Source organism: Erpetoichthys calabaricus, chromosome 5, assembly GCF_900747795.2.
Source record: "Erpetoichthys calabaricus chromosome 5, fErpCal1.3, whole genome shotgun sequence".
Lineage (NCBI taxonomy): Eukaryota > Metazoa > Chordata > Cladistia > Polypteriformes > Polypteridae > Erpetoichthys > Erpetoichthys calabaricus.
Window position 1 is genome coordinate 143,223,146 of NC_041398.2, and position 21,349 is coordinate 143,244,494.

The following is a 21,349-nucleotide window of genomic DNA, read 5'->3' on the forward strand; positions in this document are numbered from 1 at the left end:
AGGGAAGTGATGCTCTTAAAAGTTCATTCATATGAATTCTGCTGTTTAATTTTAGATCATCATCATGATATAATGTGAATTGCAGCAGGTTGAAGCAGTTGTCTTGATTTTATGAAGTCTTATGAGTTTAATTAAATCATCACAATACCAAACTACAAGATAATAAGCAGACCGATTCCATGTGTGTGCATGTACATTAAACCTTTGATTATGCTCTTTTACTTTATACTCATGTTTACCAATATTACTAGTAAATTAGGTGAGATAGAGCAACTGAGCTAATTGCAGTACTCAGTGCTTGTGCACAACCTTCTGCAATGGCTCCACTGGCCCATTTAATGTACATTTTGATCATTGCACCTATAATTGTTGTCCCTGTGCTGTTTCTCCCAGAACCAACAAGGACACTTTCAAAAGCAGAAGAAGAGCGGAAGGCCTCCATAACCATTGAAAAGTGGCTAAAGGACAAATTTCGAGAAGGTTTTCGAAGCATGAAGAAGGAGTTTGGAAAACTTGATCCAGGAAAAACTGACAAGGTAAATAGGACTGTATGAGGCATTTGCCCAATAGCCATCACTAATGGAGAGAGAGCAAGTTTTACACTCATTAAAATTGCTCAACATTCTTTTTGTGGCCATTGATAAATGTTGAGTATCTCACACTTGGAAGATGGGTGCAGTGATATTCCGTCCATCCATCTATTTTCCAACCCGCTATATTCCTAACTACAGGGTCAAGGGGGTCTGCTGGAGCCAATCCCAGCCAACACAGGGCACAAGGCAGGAACCAACCCACCACAGCAGTGATATTTCAGTTCTGATATTAATTGTAGTTTTAGTTTTTATTTTATTTTATAAAATTCATTTTTATTTCTTTCTAGTTTTCAGTGGAGTTAACAATTTTTATTTTTATTTAGTTCCGTGTTTAAAATTGTAGTTTTTATTTTATTTAGTTCTGTTTTTTTTACATAATATTAGTACATTTTTAATTTTTTTTCTGTTGCAAGACCACAAATGCTGGCCTACACACATTTCAATGCCAGTTATGTTTCAGTCAACAAAATACACTCACAGTTCACAATGCCGTTAAACACAGCAATGATCAAACAAATTAAGCGGTCTAATGAGTACAGTGACTAAGATCAAATGCTTCAACCCAAGAAACCAGTCTGTGCAAGTACGTTGCTGTTAAACTTTAAACAAGCATGCATTTCGAGAGATTTTTTCATGTTGCAACGACGTCCATTGCGCAGATAACCACACAGTGAAAATAGGCGCTTGACGGGTATCTGTAATGCAGGTGCACAGACAAGGTCCTCGGCCAGACTGTATGTTGACGATTTCTGCTGCCAGTACTGAAGCACTGACGTGCGGTGAGGTCCATGGCTAGTGAGGCACAGACTCCATCAGTGACAGATTTACAAATATACGAACCCAAAAGAGTAGCTTATTGACTATTCAATTGACAGCATGCACACTGACTGCTGGTTATGTTTCATATCTCATCAGCATTGTTTACACACACATAGGTAAGGTACATATTTGACTAAGAAAGAACGTTACATTTATAGTGGCGAGAGACAGCGGAGAGAGCGCATTTGCTCTGCACCCTCCATGTGTTCTACATTTGTCGTTGCAATTTCACAATTCAAACTCATTCGATACAAGTGAAAGCTATTGCATTGCCGCACCCACCACATGACAAACCAACTCAAGATCCAGATTAGGACCCAAGTGCGGCCATGCAATGGGTGGATAACAAGATAAACAAAAGAATATTTTATTTAAGGTCAAAATTTAGTTTTTAAAAATTTGATGTTTTTCTTAGTCTGTTCCCATTTTTTATAAAATTGAAAACCGTTTATGGTCTTTATTTGTAAATGAAGTCCATGCGCCTATTCTTTTCCACGAAAATCTCCGTCATTTTTTTGTAAAAGTCCTCATTTTTCTTTAGCTTTAAAAGTTTTAATCTTGCATTTTGGCAATAAGTCGAAATAACAAAAATAAACGGACCGCAGCGGTGCACTTGACTTTCTGATATCGCTAACTTATTGGCACCGAGAGTCTCTGCGTTGAACAGTAGCAACAAGCACCTGCTGGGCTTCAGTGCGGCACAGTATTATCTGTCTCAGCTTGTGCCTTTTTACTGTCGTCTTATGTCCTATCAGAAAGACTAAATATGTCACACACATTCATTAAAGATATTAGCCAGACTGTGGAAAGTCAGGTGTATAATAAACGTGCATGCAAACATTATACTGTATTGCCAACATACAGAGAGACAGCAATAAGCACGCGGCAATATGCATTAACCCAGCGTTGCTAGACAGCGCTGTCCAAGATAAGGCTCGGCTTGTCGCTGCCGTACCTTGCGTTTCTCCCCTGTATTTAATCAGGAAATGCGGAAATTCAGCGATTTTGACTATAAAAATGATCATAATTATTAGAATAATACAGCCCAGTGGACACATGCATTTTATGCAGGGCCGGATTTTCCTATAGGCTAACTAGGCTTCAGCCTAGGGCCTCAAGATCAAGAGGGGCCTACATTCAAATTGTTAGCAAAATTTTATTATCTCTCATGTAATTTACAAACTTAAAAATGGAAGGTGAAAGGGCCTCATAAGTGGAATAGCCTAGGGCCTCTTTTCATATAAATCCGGCCCTGATTTTATGTTATCATTATTAGTTTGGTTTTTTTTTTACTTTTCATGATGACAGGTGTGACCGCACGTCCCTGTATGAAGTGCAGTCTTGGTACCAGAGAAGTACCAGACTTTCACTAAGCATTGATCCAACTGGCCCTACACTGAAATTCCGATATTCTTTTCTTCTTCTCACACGCTACAATTGCTTTTATTATCATCTGCGCTGTAATTAAAGTATTTCTACACGTTACTTTTTCTCTTTCTACCCACAAACACTTGTGCAAAACTCGCCATCATCACCCACACGTGCTTACTGCTTCAAGCTGACAAACCAAATGTACACAACAAACAAACAACAGTCTTTTACGGAAGTTGCGTCACATGACTATGGTAAGCCTAAGGTACATAGTAAAATGCGCAACGTAACTGAAAACTCAGGGCGACCTACAAACAACCCCTCTGCACGACTGAACTGGATTGAACGAAAATGCGATTGCTATTTTTTTGTTTTATTCAATTTTCATTCTCGTTTTAGTTTGTTCACATATCACTAATTTTTATTTTTATTTAGTTTTAGTTTCTCTGTTTGCATTAATTTCAGTTCTCGTTCTTGTAAAACGAAGAACAATATTTTTAGTTCTAGTTCTCGTTTTCATTATGAAAATATCACTGGATGGGTGCACTTTAATTATAAAGGCAGCAGTAAGAGCTTACAGATAAATTGGTGTTGTACAGCAGTGAAGTGAAATCCCAAAAGACAGAAGAGATGAGATACCATTGGGCCATTAATATTTTTGATTTACTGTTTTTATATTTAGGGTGGTAGGTAGTATAGTGCTTAGGGTTCTAGGAGACGGTGCTTAATCCCAAGCCAGCCACTGTTGATATGTAGGTTCCCAATTATGCAAGTTACTGGCCCAGTATGAGTGAGTTGATTCTTGTCCCTATGATTGTTGTTTGGGATTAGGCATGTTCAGAATTTCAGATAGAGAAAGAGTGAAATGAAGAGTCCATATCAAAAGTTCAGCAATTTTTGAACACAATGTCAGGAGACAAGATCAAAGCATGGCCATGGGAGAATACATGAGGTGAATTGATTAAATGGTATAATAAGATCAATCCCAAGAAAAATGTGACTTCATTTGCAAAAGTGTAATTCTAGTAAAGAGCACAAAAAACTCTCACAAATTTAAAAAATTGTATTATTTCAGAAATTAGTCTTTATTTTATATAGTGACTTAAGCTGAATGTGTCATCACTTCTTAAGTTAGAGATCATGCGATATACAAACTGATCAGTCAGTCAGTCATTCAGTCTTCTTCTTCTTTCGGCTGCTCCCATTAGGGGTTGCCACAGCGGATCATCTTCTTCCATATCTTTCTGTCCTCTGCATCTTGTTCTGTTACACCCATCACCTGCATGTCCTCTCTCACCACATCCATAAACCTTCTCTTAGGCCTTCCTCTTTTTCTCTTCCCTGGCAGCTCTATCCTTAGTATCCTTCTCCCAATATACCCAGCATCTCTCCTCTGCACATGTCCAAACCAACGCAATCTCACCTCTCTGACTTTGTCTCCCAACCGTCCAACTTGAGCTGACCCTCTAATGTACTCATTTCTAATCCTATCCATCCTCGTCACACCCAGTATAAATCTTAGCATCTTTAACTCTGTTACCTCCAGCTCTGTCTCCTGCTTTCTGGTCAGTGCCACCGTCTCCAACCCATATAACATAGCTGGTCTCACTACCGTCCTGTAGACTTTCCCTTTCACTCTTGCTGATACCCGTCTGTCACAAATTACTCCTGACACTCTTTTCCACCCTTTCCACCCTGCCTGCACTCTCTTTTTCACCTCTCTTCCACACTCCCCATTACTCTGTACTGTTGATCTCAAGTATTTAAACTCATCCACCTTCGCCAACTCTACTCCCTGCATCCTCACCATTCCACTGACCTCCCTCTCATTTACACAAATGTATTCTATCTTGTTCCTACTGACCTTCATTCCTCTCCTCTCTAGAGCATATCTCCACCTCTCCAGGGCCTCCTCAACCTGCTCCCTACTATTGCTACAGATCACAATGTCATCAGCAAACATCATAGTCCATGGGGACTCCAGTCTAATCTCATCTGTCAACCTGTCCATCACCAATGCAAATAAGAAAGGGCTCAGAGCCAATCCCTGATGTAATCCCACCTCCAACTTGAATGCATCCGTCACTCCTACCGCAGACCTCACCACAGTCACACTTCCCTCGTACATATCCTATACAATTCTTATGTACTTCTCTGCCACTCCCGACTTCTTCATACAATACCACAGCTCCTCTCGAGACACCCTGTCATATGCTTTCTCCTGGTCCACAAAGACGCAATGCAACTCCTTCTGGCCTTCTCTAAACTTCTCCATCAACATCCTCAGAGCAAACAGTACATCTGTGGTGCTCTTTCTTGGCATGAAACCATACTGCTGCTCACTAATCATCACCTCACTTCTTAACCTAGCTTCCACTACTCTTTCTCATAACTTCATGCTGTGGCTCATCAACTTTATCCCCCTGTAGTTACTGCAGTCCTGCACATCCCCCTTATTCTTAAATATCGGCGCCAGTACACTTCTTCTCCACTCCTCAGGCATCTTCTCACTTTCCAAGATTTCATTAAACAATCTGGTTAAAAACTCCACTGCCATCTCTCCTAAACACCTCCATGCTTCCATAGGTATGTCATCTGGACCAACAGCCTTTCAATTTTTCATCCTCTTCATAGCTGTCCTTACTTCTTCTTTGCTAATCCGTTGCACATCCTGATTCACTATCTCCACATCATCCAACCTCTTCTCTCTCTCGTTCTCTTCATTCATCAGACTCTCAAAGTACTCTTTCCATCTGCTCAACACACTCTCCTAGCTTGTGAGTACGTTTCCATCTTTATCCTTAATCTCCCTAACCTGCTGCACATCTTTCCCAGCTTGGTCTCTCTGTCTAGCCAATCAGTACAGGTCCTTTTCTCCCTCCTTAGTGTCCAATCTCTCATACAACTCATCATATGCCTTTTCTTTAGCCTTCGCCTCCTCTCTCTTCACCTTGTGCCTTATCTCCTTGTACTCTTGTCTACTTTCTGCATCTCTCTGACTATCCCACTTCTTCTTTGCCATCCTCTTCCTCTGTATACTCTCCTGTATTTCCTCATTCCACCACCAGGTTTCCTTTTCCTCCTTCGTCTTTCCAGAGGTCATGCCAAGCACCCTTCTTGCTGTCACCCATACTACATCTGCTGTAGTTTCCCAGCTGTTTGGTAACTTTTCATTGCCACCCAGTGCCTGTCTCACCTCCTCCCTAAACTCAATCTTTCAGTCTTCCTTTTTCAACTTCCACCATTTGATCCTTGGCTTCTTCTTCTTGATCTCCAACATCATCCTACAGACCACCATCCTATGCTGTTTAACTACACTTTCCCCCGCCACCACTTTGCAGTCTTCAATCTCCTTCAGATCAACTCTTCTGCATAGGATGTAATCTACCTGTGTGCATCTTCCTCCACTCTTGTATATAACCCTATGTTCCTCCCTCTTCTTAAAATATGTATTCACAAGAACCATGTCCATCCTTTTGGCAAAATCCACTATCCTCTGACCTTCTTCATTCCTCTCCTTGACACCATACCTACCCATCACCACATCGTCTCCACTGTTCCCTTCAGCAACATGCCCATTGAAATCTGTTCCAATCACCACTTTCTGTCCCTTGGGTACACTGTTCATCACTTCATCCAACTCACTCCAGAAATATTCTTTCTCACCCATTGCACACCCATCTTGCGGAGCATATGCACTAACAACATTCATCATCACACCTTCAATTTCCAGCATCATAATCATTACTCTGCCTGACACTCTTTTCACCTCCAAAACACTCTTGACATACTGTTCCTTCAGAATAACTCCTACCCCATTTCTCCTCCCATCCACACCATGATAGAACAATTTGAATCCACCTCCAATCCACCTGGCCTTACTCCCCTTCCATTTAGTCTCTTGCATGCACAATATATCAACCTTGCTTCTCTCCATCATATCTGCTAACTCTCTCTCCTTACCAGTCATACTGCCAACATTCAAAGTTCCTACCCTCAGTTCCACTCTCTTTACTTTCCTCCTCTCCTCCTGCCTCCGGACAAGTCTCCCCCCTCTTCTTCTCCTTCTTCTTCTTCGGCCAACAGTAGCCCAATTTCCGCCAGCACCCTGTTGGCTAACAGTACTGGTGGTGGTCGTTGTTAACCTGGGGCTCAACCGATCCGGTATGGAAATTTGTATTGTTGGCCGCATATTTGACTTGGCAAAATTTTACACTGGACGCCCTTCCTGACGTAACCCTCCCCATTAATCCAGGCTTGGGACCGGCACGAAGAAACACACTGGTTTGTGCTTCACCTGTGGATTGGTTAGTCAGTCAGTCAGTCAGTAAACTGATCAATACAATAAAAAGACAACATGAAATCATGTAGATATTACGTACTGTAGATATTAAGGCAGATTTCATACTCAGAACTCTAGAGTTGCAGAACGTAAAGGCAATTTGAAAATTACATGGAAAACGCAACGGAACAAAGCTGACGCAACACAACATGTTTGCAATGGCTTATGGGTAGTTTGAACATGCATAGCACAGCACTCTGCCATTAGTCTTGTTGAAGCCAAAGTCAAATGAACAACAAATCAGGTGCTGGATTGCACCATTGTTGAACAATGCAACATAGTGTGATTTCTTTGAGCAGAGGGAGTGAAATTGGCTGAAACAGATAGATTCCAATTAAATTGAAAAAGTTAATTATTTTCATAGAAATTTAAAAACATGGCCATGTTAGCAAAAACTATACTTATTGTTGACCAAGATGCTTTCTAGTGGAAGGTGCCTTTATCACAAATACTAAAGTCTTTTTTTTTGCTCATTTAAAATCACTCTGAAGATTATTTTCCTCTTTTGTTTCTTTGTTAAAAAGGTGACACAGGAGCAGTTTTTATCTGTTTTGGAGGCCTTTGACTTACACATGAAAAAGGAGCACCTGGGACTTTTTTTGGCAAGATGTGGCCTGGAGAACAAACCAACAGTTAACTACGCTGAATTTCTTCAGAAGTTCCAAGATCGCAGTGAAAAGGGAATCACACACAATATTCTCTCCAACCCTAAACACAAGTGAGTGCCTTTGCCGAGTACTGTTGCTGTAAAGATTTACAAGAGAGGAAATTATGTTATTAACATTACACTTCCTGACAAAAAAATTAATTGCACCTAAACACCAATCAAGTTCACAAGAAGACAGGTGTATCAGGTCATCTTGGTAATATATGCGCATGATTACACAGTAGAACTGGCACTGTTAATTTGTCACTTACAGAATTAAAGTAACCATTAATGTATTGTTTCTATCATGGGCAGCTGAAAGCATCTACAATGGGGTGGGGGGGGCGGGGAAACGTTGTGGATGAGGAGGCTTGGTTTCTCATAGAGATTGCTGCAACTTAGCACACATTGAGGTATTTGGTAACATTATTGAGATGATTCAAAGGTGATTCATTCCAAGTTAATTTAATATTGCTTCAAAATCACAAAGTCATATTAGTACCAAGCTCTAAAATCATAAATGGATTTTAATAAATATCTTCAAAGAAGAAGCAGTAAAAGCTACAAATCAATTTTACTCATTCAAACACAACACCCTCAGTTGATCTGTTTCTACCATCATCTAAATAAAAGTGACTTGGCATAACACTGAGTGTTAATTGGTATTGTAAACTTGCCATGTTCAATGTGCAGGAGTGCAATGGCACAGGCTTTTTAAAAATATGCACATAATAACAAATATAGCCTCAACAGCTCATTTCAGCTTTATTATATTGCATACACAGTACAGTAACATTCTTGTTTATCCACACAAGAAACACACACCACCATGCTGCTACTTTGCTTGTCCAGTGCCCAAATCTTACTCCATAGGTTATATAAAATATAACATCACAAAATCTTACATTGGTTCCATTAAGTTGTGCCAGCCGAAAAATGAGCTGGCATCCCACATTCAAATCAGCAGCCACAGGGGAGCCTAGAAATACTCCAAGCCTGCCAAAGCTGCATTTGAATTCTAGTCTGGAAACAGCAAGTTTATAAGTCAGTGCTTATTGAAAAATTGTTTCTCATGAAATGTTTTTGTGGTCACTAAACATGAGTCTCATAAGCAAATTTCTTCAGTTACATTGGAGCCACAGAGAGTGTCAGTGTTGTAATTTGGTCTTCTTGCTCTCCACCACTGTATTATAGTACTTTATGCTCAAAAAAAGATTTTTGTGTTATTTGAGTAATGAATTTAAGAAAGTCTTGTACAAAGTTGTTTTCTATGGTATATTTAATTGTTGAGTTACATACAGTGTGTTATTGACAGGAATTAATATACAATTGATTACAAATTGAATGAGAAATGGCAGTTATCGTTACCTATTTAAATCATTAAGCACTTGAACAAGGATATCAGAATTTATTCAAGAGTACTGATATTCTGAATTTAGCACATAATATCTCTATTGCAAGACATGAATGAATGTCATCTGAAAAGAAAGATTTTGCTCCCCACGTGAAGCCACCACCTCACTGTTAAAAGAAATATTCTTGTCTGTTTTTCCAGATTTAACCAAGACGAGCAAAGTAACAGTGCCTCTACAGTAACAGCAATTGAAGCTCGATTGACAAACATGTTTCAGTCTGACTTTTTGTCTCTCTTAGCCACATTTCAGTAAGTATTCCGATATATAAGGTCAAAACAATGATAAATCAAAATGTGCTACTGGAATTAAATTTCACAGATGTTTTTACAGATTCTATAGCTAAAGTTTGTTTTACATCTGGAATGACCTCTGTGTGGTAGGATTTTCTCATTGTATTCACACAGGTTTCTCCAGATTTTCCCAATATCTTCCAACCTTCAAAGGTTTGCTTCAGGTTATTTGGTGACAAATTTCAGTAAAATGCATACAGAGTGAACTACAATGACACACCTAATCACAAAACTAATGTGGAGATTTTGTAATAGAAAAAAGAGAACTCAGAAAATGGAAGGATGTGTGAGTCCTGAAAAAGACAGCATGGTAAAGCTGCCCTAGTTTTTCTTCTAGAGAGATCGCAAGTTAGCAGTTTATATATCTGTTGTCCTTAGATTGATGTTTATTAGATAAAATCCATTATATATAATTATGGCATGATAACATAGTACTAAAGTTGTGTTACACCCTGGTCCTGGAATAGTGTAGTGGACAGCTGGCACTGCAACTATATGCAAACATAAACACAGGGAATTCTTATGTATTGAATATCCTTAGAGTCCACATCAGGCTTTATCCTATTTAAGGCCCAATGAACACACCCATCCAATGTGTGCTCAACAGTTGACATACATATCTAAGTCATTTTGAGTGTGTCAGATCCATTAAACATTGTATGTGCCCAGAATTGTCATTTAGATTTTTTCAGCCATTTTATGTAACAACTCACTTCAAACATGAAATCCACATCTCTTTTCTACAAATTCTCAGTAATGTGTTTGTTACAATGCAGGAATTCACTCTGTGGTGATACCAGCTAAGCACTGCTTGCCAGTCAAAAAATGGCAAACTTTGTGTTTTTATAGAAATTCTCTCACCTCAGAGAGCAATTAGAGGATTCCCACGAACCTACGGATGGGACAGCTGTTAGTCCGAGCTCTCTCCCAGACCTCCACTCCTACACACAACTATGGCACTAAACATGTTAAATGGAGGCAGCAAATGACAGGCTGGTGGTGGGTAAATGTGAGTTAAAATTGTAACATGACCACATTTTTGTCAATTATACATTTTGTCTATCATTTCTGTTTTGTGTAATCTGTGCCTTCTAAAGTGAAGTATGTTCTCGACCCAGATATAAGGATGGTGCCAGAGCAGGGTAATGGGATAATGTTTATGAATTAGCATGTCTGCTTTGATTCCTGGTAAGGGCAATAATAGTGCCCATCTAAAACAAGAAAAAGAAAAAGAAGGAAAAAAAAGAGTCGAAGTGTCTGCCGTAGCCATTGATAAAATTACTTCATAGACAAAGGTGTCAAGCATGACGAGGTTTGAGCTTTGGACAGGAATGTCAGGATCTTCTTAAATATTGTCATGAATTGTTTGCATTGTTATTTTTGTTGTTTTTAGGGCTGTGGATTATTTTTATCATTGTTTCTTTACACTACCATTATTTTATCATGACCTGGGGCCTCATGTATAACGCCGTGCGTAGAACTCACACTATAACATGGCGTAAGCACAAAAGCGGGATTGTGCGTACGCACAGAAAAATCCAGATGCAGGAATCTGTGCGCACGCATACTTTCACGTTCTTCCACTACATAAATCCTGATCAGCGTGAAAAGTAACGCACGTGCACGCGCCTTCTGTCTCGCCCCAACTCCTCCCAGAATTACGCCTCTTTGAATATGCAAATCAATATAAATAGCCTTCTGTGAAAAGACAATGGGAAAAGCACAGGGGAAAATATAAAGAATTTCAGCGAATACCAAGTGGAGGCAAAGGAAAAACGTACTATTTGTTGGTTTAAACAGTGGTATAATCAACAAAAGAAAGTTGATCGAGTGACAGAGTGTCGGAGAAACTCGAAAGATCTAAGTTCACAAAGTCGCACAGTGCCCGAAATAAAAAAGAAATCACATATCAAAGTCGCCGTGAAAAGGCGAGTCGTAGCCCACCGTCTGAGTGTCATATGAAAGCTTATTAGGGTACAGACAAAACAAATAGGCACACGGTGGGAAAAAAGCACGAAATGTCAACTTTAATCTCGAAATTTCCACTTTAACCACGTAGTTTATTTTGCCATTAAAGTAAAACATCATAAACTTCATCTTAAAATCGTTTATTTTACTAGTTTCTCAAGCAGCACGTTAAATGTTTTGTTCTGTATTTGATCTTCTATGTGCTCAATGTGTGTCAATCACTACGTGCTTCTGTTCTTTCTCTTTCTCCGACAGGACACAGAATCCATTACATTCGTGATATTACAGCTCTCTGAATAATTAAAACACTGAGATGTATATGTGATATCATTTTCATGATGATAGGAATGAAAGCATGTTATTAAACATGGGAACACGGTGGCGCAGTGATTGTTCATATCTCACGCAAGAGGCTTGCTGCACCATGTGCGACCTTCGATTAAATAATTTATTACAGAAGTACTGTCTCTTTCAAACGTACTAACCTCCAATTCCTCTCCAAACTTTTCTTTCTCCAAATGCCCAATCGCCACACAATCAGCTCTGTAATAGACGTTAAGCCATCTGTAAGCTTAGAACGCCGATTCTTCAAAACTTTTAAGGAACATCAAAATATCTTCGTAGTACATGTTTAATTATTATATCCTTCTATCTTTCCAGTGTCGCGTCAGTGCAAGAATACAACGCAATGCAGGAACAATCCGTGAACTAGCTAGCGCTGCGGCACCGTGTCCTCACATGTTTAATTATTAACAATACAGATTATTTAAATGAAGTTAAAGTTTTAGCTGTATAATATAATGAACATATTTTGCTGCATTTCATCTTAAAAATGATATCATCATATGTAAATACACGTTTCATAAAGTGGCGCAGGTTGTGCAATATTATAACTGTAGTGCAAGTTTACAGTGAGGTAATTGTACTTATAAGTACAAACAGTTCTACAAGGAGCACTTGATGGACTGATTGAGTGCGTTTAGAGTTCTTGGGATGAAACTTTTTCTAAACCGCGAAGTCCGTACAGGAAAGTCTCTGAAGCGTTTTGCCATGGCTCAGGCAGCGTCTGCTTCATGCTGTGTACCGATATTTCTCTTTCCGATCATCTGCTGCTGTGATTCACACTCAGATACAGTGATATAAATACTCCGAGTGGTGCAGTGAGAGTAATATGGAAAAAGATGATCCGCAGTGGCAACCCTTAACGGGAGCAGCAAAAAGAAGAAGAAGATGCAGTGACAGTAACAACGCTAAAGCAGTTCTGGTATTTGGAATACTATGGCTATTCCCTGGCCCATTATATTACTACAGGTTAATTACAATCAGATGCATTACACTAATAAACAATATGCGATTAGTTTCAGTGTATTTATAAAGCCGCGTCAGGAATGTGGATCTAAGAAAGAAAGGGTGATCACACATGAACAGTAGCACTGCTTTTGACGCTGGGTGCCGCTAGTCTGCAAAACCGAGCGGAGAAATTGCGTACGCCAAGGTATGAGTTACCGTGGAAATGTGCGTGGCTTTACGCCAAGTTTAGGTTTTGTACATCGCGATTTGAGCGTGGAAAGGTTCGTACGCAACATTTCTGTGCGTACGCACCGTTTATACATGAGGCCCCTGGTGTTATATTTATAGACAGAGGTGTACAGAGTAAAGAGAAAAGGTGACAGGACTGTTTCTTCTGGTGCCCCAGTGTTGCTCAACTGCGGTCAGCACGTCAGATAGTCCATTATCCCGGACACCACAGGCTCATTCATCTGCATATTTCTGAGATTACTACTTAACAGGGATGGAACAGGAGAAATCTGAAAGCATAATCTTCATCACGCTGCTGGCATTGTCCAGGAGAGAAGAAGCCTTGTGGAGCAGACAGAAAATTGTATCTTGCACTCCAATCTTTGTCCAATAGTAAAAACTGCAGTGGATTCAGGTGGTCTACCACAAGAGGACTCATACAGTCCAGGACTAGTCTCTTCAAGTTCTTCATGATGTCAGACGCAAATGCCACTGGTCTGAAGTCATTAGGTGAAGAGGTACCTGCATTCTTTGGAGCAGGAACAATTCACAACGCTTTCCAAAGCAGCAGCACTTTCTTGAATTTCAGAGACAGACTGAACAGGTGACAGAGGACACCAGCAAGCTGGTCACCACAAGCCTTAAGAACTTAAAAGGCACAGTTGCAAAGAAAATGTCATATCTGAAACTGGCAAATAAAAGCAGAAGGTTAAAATGGGCAAAATGACACTGACATTGGACAGAAGATGAGTGGAAAAGTGTATTATGCTCAACATCCTGGAGCCATATTATCTCTGTTGCAGATGACTCCGTTCTTTGGTGTGTTTTTAGTGCCGAATACAACTGCAGAACCTTTATGGTGTTTGTTTCTCAACCCACCTACTCAGATATCCTTATCATCCTATGCAGTTGCCCATCTGTGCCTTCCCCCTCTTTTTCTATCCTGGTTAGATCCTGACAGCTTTGCATGAATTCTTATGTTTTTTGACAATCTGCCACATGGCATAGCCTTCGTTCTGTAAAAATACACACAACAGACAGTATCTTGCAACCCAAGGGATCAGAATAACAGGTTTCTGCAGTGCTAACGCAATTTGAAAGGTTTCTCTAATAACCAATTACTATGTAATGACTAATTAAGAATATGCTAATGGGGTTTACCATTTGAACAGTAAAGGAATTGCGGCTGAATATGGGGCAGTAGCTGCGTTTTCCCAAAATTACCAAAGTTTAGCAGCTCTAGCATAAAAAATGGGATTCAACAATAGCCTGACGCTTTGAAATGATTTTAGTTAATTTAGTTATAATTCAAAGTAATACCATTCATACCAAAAAAAATGTTAAAATAGCAAAAATTAGAAAAGTTCTTGTTTAAGAGAAGTTCTGTTCAAAGCTTAAATCTTGTTACATTTCTAATCATTACAAATCACTTGTAAACGTTTCTGAACCATTTCAAAACAAAAAATTTCTAAGCTGAAAATGAGTCTTTTAAGCTCCTGTTTACTGGGACCTATTCTGAACAACAATTCAGTCAGTTATCACACTGTATCTCAGTTATAGCAAGAAAGTTCTATCTCATACTAACTTACAGGAGGAAAAGACTATACCATTGTCTATGACTATAAAAGGAATTTATATTCTATTGAAATTAAGCAAACACTAATATGAGTTTAACTCAAAGTTTTACCTTTCTAAGATTGGCTCTTACAGGGGCTTTATATAATAGATTAAAAATCAGTCATTTTAAGCACTGATAGCCATTAGCAACACTTGGCTGTATTTTAAAATCAATTTAATGGTATTTTAGTAAAAAAGGTATGAGTTTTTCTGAAATCTTGAAAAGTTCTGGGTGTGTTCAAACTTTTCACTGGTAGCATATATCAATATCTATATCTATATCAATGTCTTTAAATATAGGTAAATTCAGCGTATACAGTATGTGTGTGTTTATATTATCATTGTCACCTGGTTATTCCACATTATCTTGCTGACCCTTGATTTGTGTACTTTGGCTGTTATCGTAAAACATTAATGGAGAAACTGTTATTCTAATTGTTTCTTCTCTATCCTTTAGTAAAATTGACAAACTTGAAAGAGGTGTCATCAGCCAACCAGAATTCAGAGCGGCAATTGAAAGCAGGTAAGAGTAGCTGTCTGGCTGACTTTTAGTTTCATTACAGCATATTTAACATCCTACTGCTAGAGGAAAGGAATCTGAAATTATTTTAGCAGATTTTCTTTTGTCTGAGGGTAAGATCCCTGAGTGTGGGCCTGCTCCTGTAGAAACAGTAAGGGGCTGGAGGGAGGACTGCAGCCGGTGTAACTAGACACAGAGTGCTTTGCCTGATTTTTACAGTTCAGCATTGATTGACCGTCTTCTTAAATTATCTTGATAGAGATTTCAGTAGCTATTGTTTTCACGCCACAGCAGATTATGCCCCAAGTATAAATGTATAGGGGATGATAAAGAATGAAGTATCAAAACTGAGGTCTGCAATATTTATAACTCCATTGAAAAGATGTTGTCAGCCCCAGTCATCCTAAAGGATTAGATTATTGTCTATTGCAAGATTTAGGAGGTTCATTATCAGAAATATGTAATGAATGATAATGCTGATATCTGATGTAAAGATTCAAGGGCAAGTTGGATGAATACTGCTTTAGCCATTTCGTTAAGTAGCGTAGGAAAAAGTCTGGTAAAGGGACTGAAATTTCAACTGTTCAGTTTTTCAATGGTTTGAGATGTTTAGGCATCTCTTAAGAAGATTTGACCATATCTGGCATGATGTCATTGTGCATGTGTGTGTATGTTTGTGGTATGCATAACTTGTAAATTGATCAATGGATCACAATCAAATTTGATACTCCTTTGATAATTTGATAATTTTTTTCAAAATTGTTATATAGTGTAAAACATGAAGCAGGCAAGAGAAAGGTTTGGGGCACATCCATGACCTCATATAATGTAAATGCACGGAGGAAAGAGCAATAGTTTTACAAAGAAAGTGTTGACATCTTTTCAGGGGAGAGTCAGATGTAGAACTGATTCAAAGATGGCCAAACTGGCGGTCCTGTGTTTCCTCTTCAGAAATATGCTTGAAATAAAAGTTGTACAAAACTGAACAGTGTAATTAATTAATTTTATTTCAAGGAATTTCTGTGATTTCATTCACTGATCTGCTATCATTGAAGGAAATTGGAACACACTTGCACACCAATGTTACATTCATTATTCATACCGGTTATTCAACAAATAAAAATGGTTAATAATAAATTATCAGTCAGTCCGTTCATTTATTTTCTAACCTGCTTGTTCTAATTCAGAAATGCAGGAATGAGACAAAGCAATCATTTTAAATAAGCTATTCAGAAGAACAATTTACTGACATCATTAATCTCAGTTCCACACTTGGTGGAAGATGAGAGTAAGATGTGTGTGTCAAACATGACAAACGGACAGTTCTGTAATGTAATCAGCTGCACAGATTACTTTAAAATAGTTTTAAAGAGTTAAACACAAACACTTTGTCGTGTAGTAAGATTGGTTAATGACTGTTTAGGCTCACACATGTTAAGTTACGTTTAAAATGTTATTGGAATTTAATTCTGCTTTCATTGTGTTGCTTTCTGTACCTGTGATACTAATGATACATTTCAAAGATTGTGGCATTAAGAATTCCTCTTCATTACTGTGTCTGTCATCAGTGGGGGTCAAGTTGCTGTAGCTGCCAAAAGATGGAAGAGGGCAGCAGAGGAGAGAGAAAGCTGAGTGTCTAACGCTTAAAGCAGACTGGCATTTAAACTGATCCCTTAAACACACTTGCAAGTCATTTGTGTAGCTAAAATCATTCCAAACACTAGCATCATTTTCTAATCCAAATTTTACACGTATATTTATTTTTAATGAGAAGTTGAAAATAATTTTTTTCACAGAATATTGTTGCATGATGGCAAGCTTACAAGCGGCAGAAATAAATGTTTCATGATAGTAAAAATATTTGTGTTTTAGGCTTTAAATGGTTTATATTTCAGAGTAGAAGGGTACTGCATAGCATTTTCATGAGTTTCAATTAATAATAAATGAGCCACTTTACTCCTTTTCACCTTAAAGAAGTTAATTCTATGTGAGGTCAAATTTTAGAGAAAGCTTATCCTATTCAACAGATTCCTCATTGCAACAAACTGATGGTTTCATTTAGTTCAAACTAAACAAACTTGAGCTAAAATAAAATAACAAGGAACTACTACAGCTTTTGGATATAAGAATATGATACTAACTTTAACTTGTTTGCTGAGGGTCCCACATCTCTTTGTGATGCCTCCAAAGCACTAAATTCAGACATTTGATTGATAAGTTAGACTTTCTTTTCTTTTGGGTTGCTAAAGCTGTCAAAACCCCGATTAACCTCTGATATTCATGTGCACCCCTGCTGCTGCTCTTGAGGTCTGATACCACAACAAAGAGTTAAATGCCAGCATATGCTTACAGCATTGTGGCCAGCACTGCCCCAGACGTGAACTCGTGCAGCATGGACCTACTGACCACTGTCATTTATGTCTTGTCCCTCAAGGTTCAGCCTGGAAATCAGTGATGATGAGTTTGAGCTGCTGCTGGACAGAATTCCTTTGGATGAAGATGGAAACGTCATTTACCCACAGTTTATGGCTATATTTGATTCACGGTAAACTTTAAATTAGAATTAAAATACCAATTATCACATCATCATTATTATAATTATTGTAGCTGTTGGTTTTGATGCAGAGTAAATTGTATTTTATGCAGAATGGAAAAAATGTATCACATTAAGCATAAGAGTGAAAGTGCATTTGTAAGCAAAAAAATATCTGAATTGAATTATTTAGTTTATTTTTATATATTTATCCTTGCTATCATGAAAGAATATAATTTAATAACATAATTTTCATTTTAAAAATATTTAAACAAAAAATGTTTACATTTTTGTTTCTCTAGGGGCATGTATGATAGATAGATAGATAGATAGATAGATAGATAGATAGATAGATAGATAGATAGATAGATAGATAGATAGATAGATAGATAGATAGATAGATAGATAGATAGATAGATAGATAGTGTTTTCACTTTTACAATACGTAGCTTCTAGGAACAAGCTAGTTTAATGTCTGGTTACATTAGTTTAAAAAGCAATTAAAACCTTAGCCTTTTTAGAGAGTGTTCAGAATTTAACCTAACCATTTTTATAAACGTAGTTTGTAATTAAGTATTTGATTACACAATTAAACAAAAACAAAACAATAAAAATGAATCAAAATCTATAATATTGTTTTTACTGATGCCCATTTCACTTTGAGCAGGCAGCCATTCATGATGTAGAGGACTCAGATGTAAGTTAAGAAATAAAAGCTCCTGGTAGTTTTTTTTTAGGTTTTAAAAAAGCCATAGATTTCAATGTATGAGATGAATAACTAAAAATGGGAGAGATGTGTTTGAAGGAGCTGAAGGTTAATGTGATTAAATAAGTGTAAGGCAAATAGACGAGTGCAGAATCAGGAAAAATAAAACCAAGTTACAAACTTTTAAAACTAAACAGAAAATGCAAAAACATTGACGTAAATATGTCTAAAAAAACAAATAAACCAGAAAATACAGACAGATTGAAAAACTTAGTGTTAACTATTAAAGATCAACTTAAGTAAGTAGTACTTTAATATCAGAGCAAAGAACACTGCAACTGGTTGAGTCTACTATTTCACAATTGTTGTAATAGTGCTGTTATTGCTGCCATAAACCAAGCCCATAAAGGGAGTGAAGGCCTCACCATTAACAAAAAGCCAGGCCTGCCTCTACACAAGTCTGGGTCCTCTAGATAGGCCTCACCCCTGGCAGCCCATCCCCAAATGCCAAAGGTAGGCTTGCGGCCTATGTTGCCTTGTTTTGTGTATGGTATTTTCCCTATTTATGACAGCCATTGCACACCCAACCTACATGGAAGGGCGTCTCTCTCTCTATCTCTGTTTCTAAATTGCCTCTGAATCTTTCCCAAGATTTCCTCCATTTTTAATTCCCTACAAAGTTTTCTGGGGGAGTTTTTTCTTGTTTTCTTACAGAGTCAAGGCTGGGGGCCATCAAACTGGGCCTGTTAAAGCCCATTGATTCATTCCGTGTGTAATTGTGGATTATACAAAAAGTAAATAGTTGTTGTTGTTATTGTTGGCCTGCACATGTCAAAAATTAGGTCAACAATCAAACTATTACAATGTCCACAAAAGTAGGAGAGGAAAACCATAAATCTCTGGTCCAAGAAAAACTAAAGTTCCTTTATATTTAAAGACTTATTAAAGGTGATTCAAAAAAAGACAAGAAATGGAGGCCAAGGTGAGCCTCCATGCTCTTGAGACTGTGCTGGGAGACGCAGCATACCTTCTTGTGATGGCACGAATGGATGTTCCATCCTGAAGGAATTGCTCTACCTGTGCTACCTGAATCCTCTGCAGATTCTGCCTCGTGCTGCCAGTAGTGACATGGACACTAGCAAAATGAATTTTTTTATCTATCTATCTATCTATCTATCTATCTATCTATCTATCTATCTATCTATCTATCTATCTATCTATCTATCTATCTATCTATCTATCTGTCTGTCTGTCTGTCTGTCTGTCTGTCTGTCTGTCTGTCTGTCTGTCTGTCTGTCTATCTATCTATCTATCTATCTAGCTATCTATCTAGCTATCTATCTAAAATGAAAAACTATACAAGAATCAGTTGGCAAAAGTAAGGAGAGAGCAATTTTCTGTGGCTTACCACCTGTTGTCACTGACACTTTTCCCTCCTTATCTATTATGACTGTTTTTTCACTAGTTTTGCATTTGGCTACGGTCAGTATCACTACTGGAAGCATGAGGTGATACCTGGACCCTACAGTGTTTGCACAGGCAGTACAACTTCTCCAGGATGGCACATCAATATGTGCCATTGCCAGAAGGTTTGCTGCGTCTCCCAGCACAGTCTCAAGGGTATGGAGGAGCTTCCAGGAGAGCTGGGCAGGGCTGTAGAAGGTCCTTAACCCATCAGCAGGATCGGTATCTGCTCCTTTGGGCCAGGAGGAACAGGGTGAGCACTGCAGGAGCCCTACAAAATGACCTCCTGTAGGCCAGTGGTGTGAATGTCTCTGACCAAATAATCAGAAACAGACTTCATGAGGGTGGTGTGAGGGCCCAATGTCCTCTAGTGAGCCCTGTGCTTACTACCCGGCACCGTGAAGCTTGATTGGCATTTGCCATAGAATACCAGAATTGTTAGGTCCACCACTGGTGCCCTGTGCTTTTCACAGATGAGAGCAGGTTCACCCTGAGCACATGTGACAGACGTGAAAGGGTCTGGAGAAGCTGTGGAGAATGTTATGCTGCCTGTAACATCATTCAGCATGACCAGTTTGGTGGCATATCCATGGAGGGATGCACAGACCTCTACAGGCTAGACAACGGCACCTTGACTGCCATTAGGTACCAGAATGAAATTCATAGGACCCATTGTCAGACCCTGTGCTAGTGCAGTGAGTCGTGGGTTCCTCCTAGTGCACGTCAATGTCCGGTCTCATGTGGCGAGAGTATACAGGCAGTTCCTGGAGGATGAAGGAATTGACACCATTGACAAACCCCCACGTTCGCCTGACCTAAATCCAATTGAACACACCTGGGACATTATGTTTCAGTCCATCCGACACCACCAGGTTGCACCTGAGACTGTCCAGGAGCTCAGTGATGCCCTGGTCCAGATCTGGGAGGAGATCCCCAGGACACCATCTGTCATCTCATTAGGAGCATGCCCCGATGTTATCAGGCATACATACAAGTACATGGGGGCTGTACAAACCACTGAGTATGATTCTGAGTTGCTGCAATGAACTTTCGGCAAATTGGACTAGCCGGCTGCATCATTTTTTCACTTTGATTTTCAGGGTGTCTTTGAATTCTGCCCTCTGTAGGTTGATAATTTTCATTTCCATCAAATGATGTGGCATCCTTTTGTTCCTAATACATTACCCAGTCCATATCAATATAGATATCTAGAATGATTTTTTTTTTCCACATTGAGATCTGATGTGTTGTCAAAGTGTTCCTTTAATTTTTTGAGCCTTTTTTAGAATTAAGGCTATGGGGGAGCAGAGTGCTGCAGCATCAGGGGGCCTGTCCCCTTTGGCTCAAAATATATAGCTCAATCAAAATGGCATGACAAAAAGCAAACTAAGCTGGCCTTTTTAACAATTATATATATTCATATCTAATAAAGACAAAAACTGAATACAGTAATAGAAATAAAGAAGACACAATCATATTCAGAAACATTAAGCATAAAAGAGATTAAAAAGCACAAAATCAACAAATTCAATAACACAAAGAAAAGC

At 38.7% G+C, this 21,349-nt stretch overlaps 1 protein-coding gene across 1 annotated transcript in view; it reads left to right on the plus strand.

Annotated features, from left to right (window-relative positions):
* Positions 1-21,349, plus strand: part of si:ch211-197n1.2 (EF-hand calcium-binding domain-containing protein 6) — a 116,905-nt gene that overhangs the window by 43,609 nt on the left and 51,947 nt on the right. Inside the window, exons 8-12 of the mRNA XM_028802110.2 lie at positions 394-536; positions 7,650-7,843; positions 9,327-9,434; positions 15,037-15,102; positions 17,534-17,644. Of these exons, the coding sequence (XP_028657943.2) occupies positions 394-536; positions 7,650-7,843; positions 9,327-9,434; positions 15,037-15,102; positions 17,534-17,644 (622 nt within the window). The remainder of the gene's footprint in view (positions 1-393; positions 537-7,649; positions 7,844-9,326; positions 9,435-15,036; positions 15,103-17,533; positions 17,645-21,349) is intronic.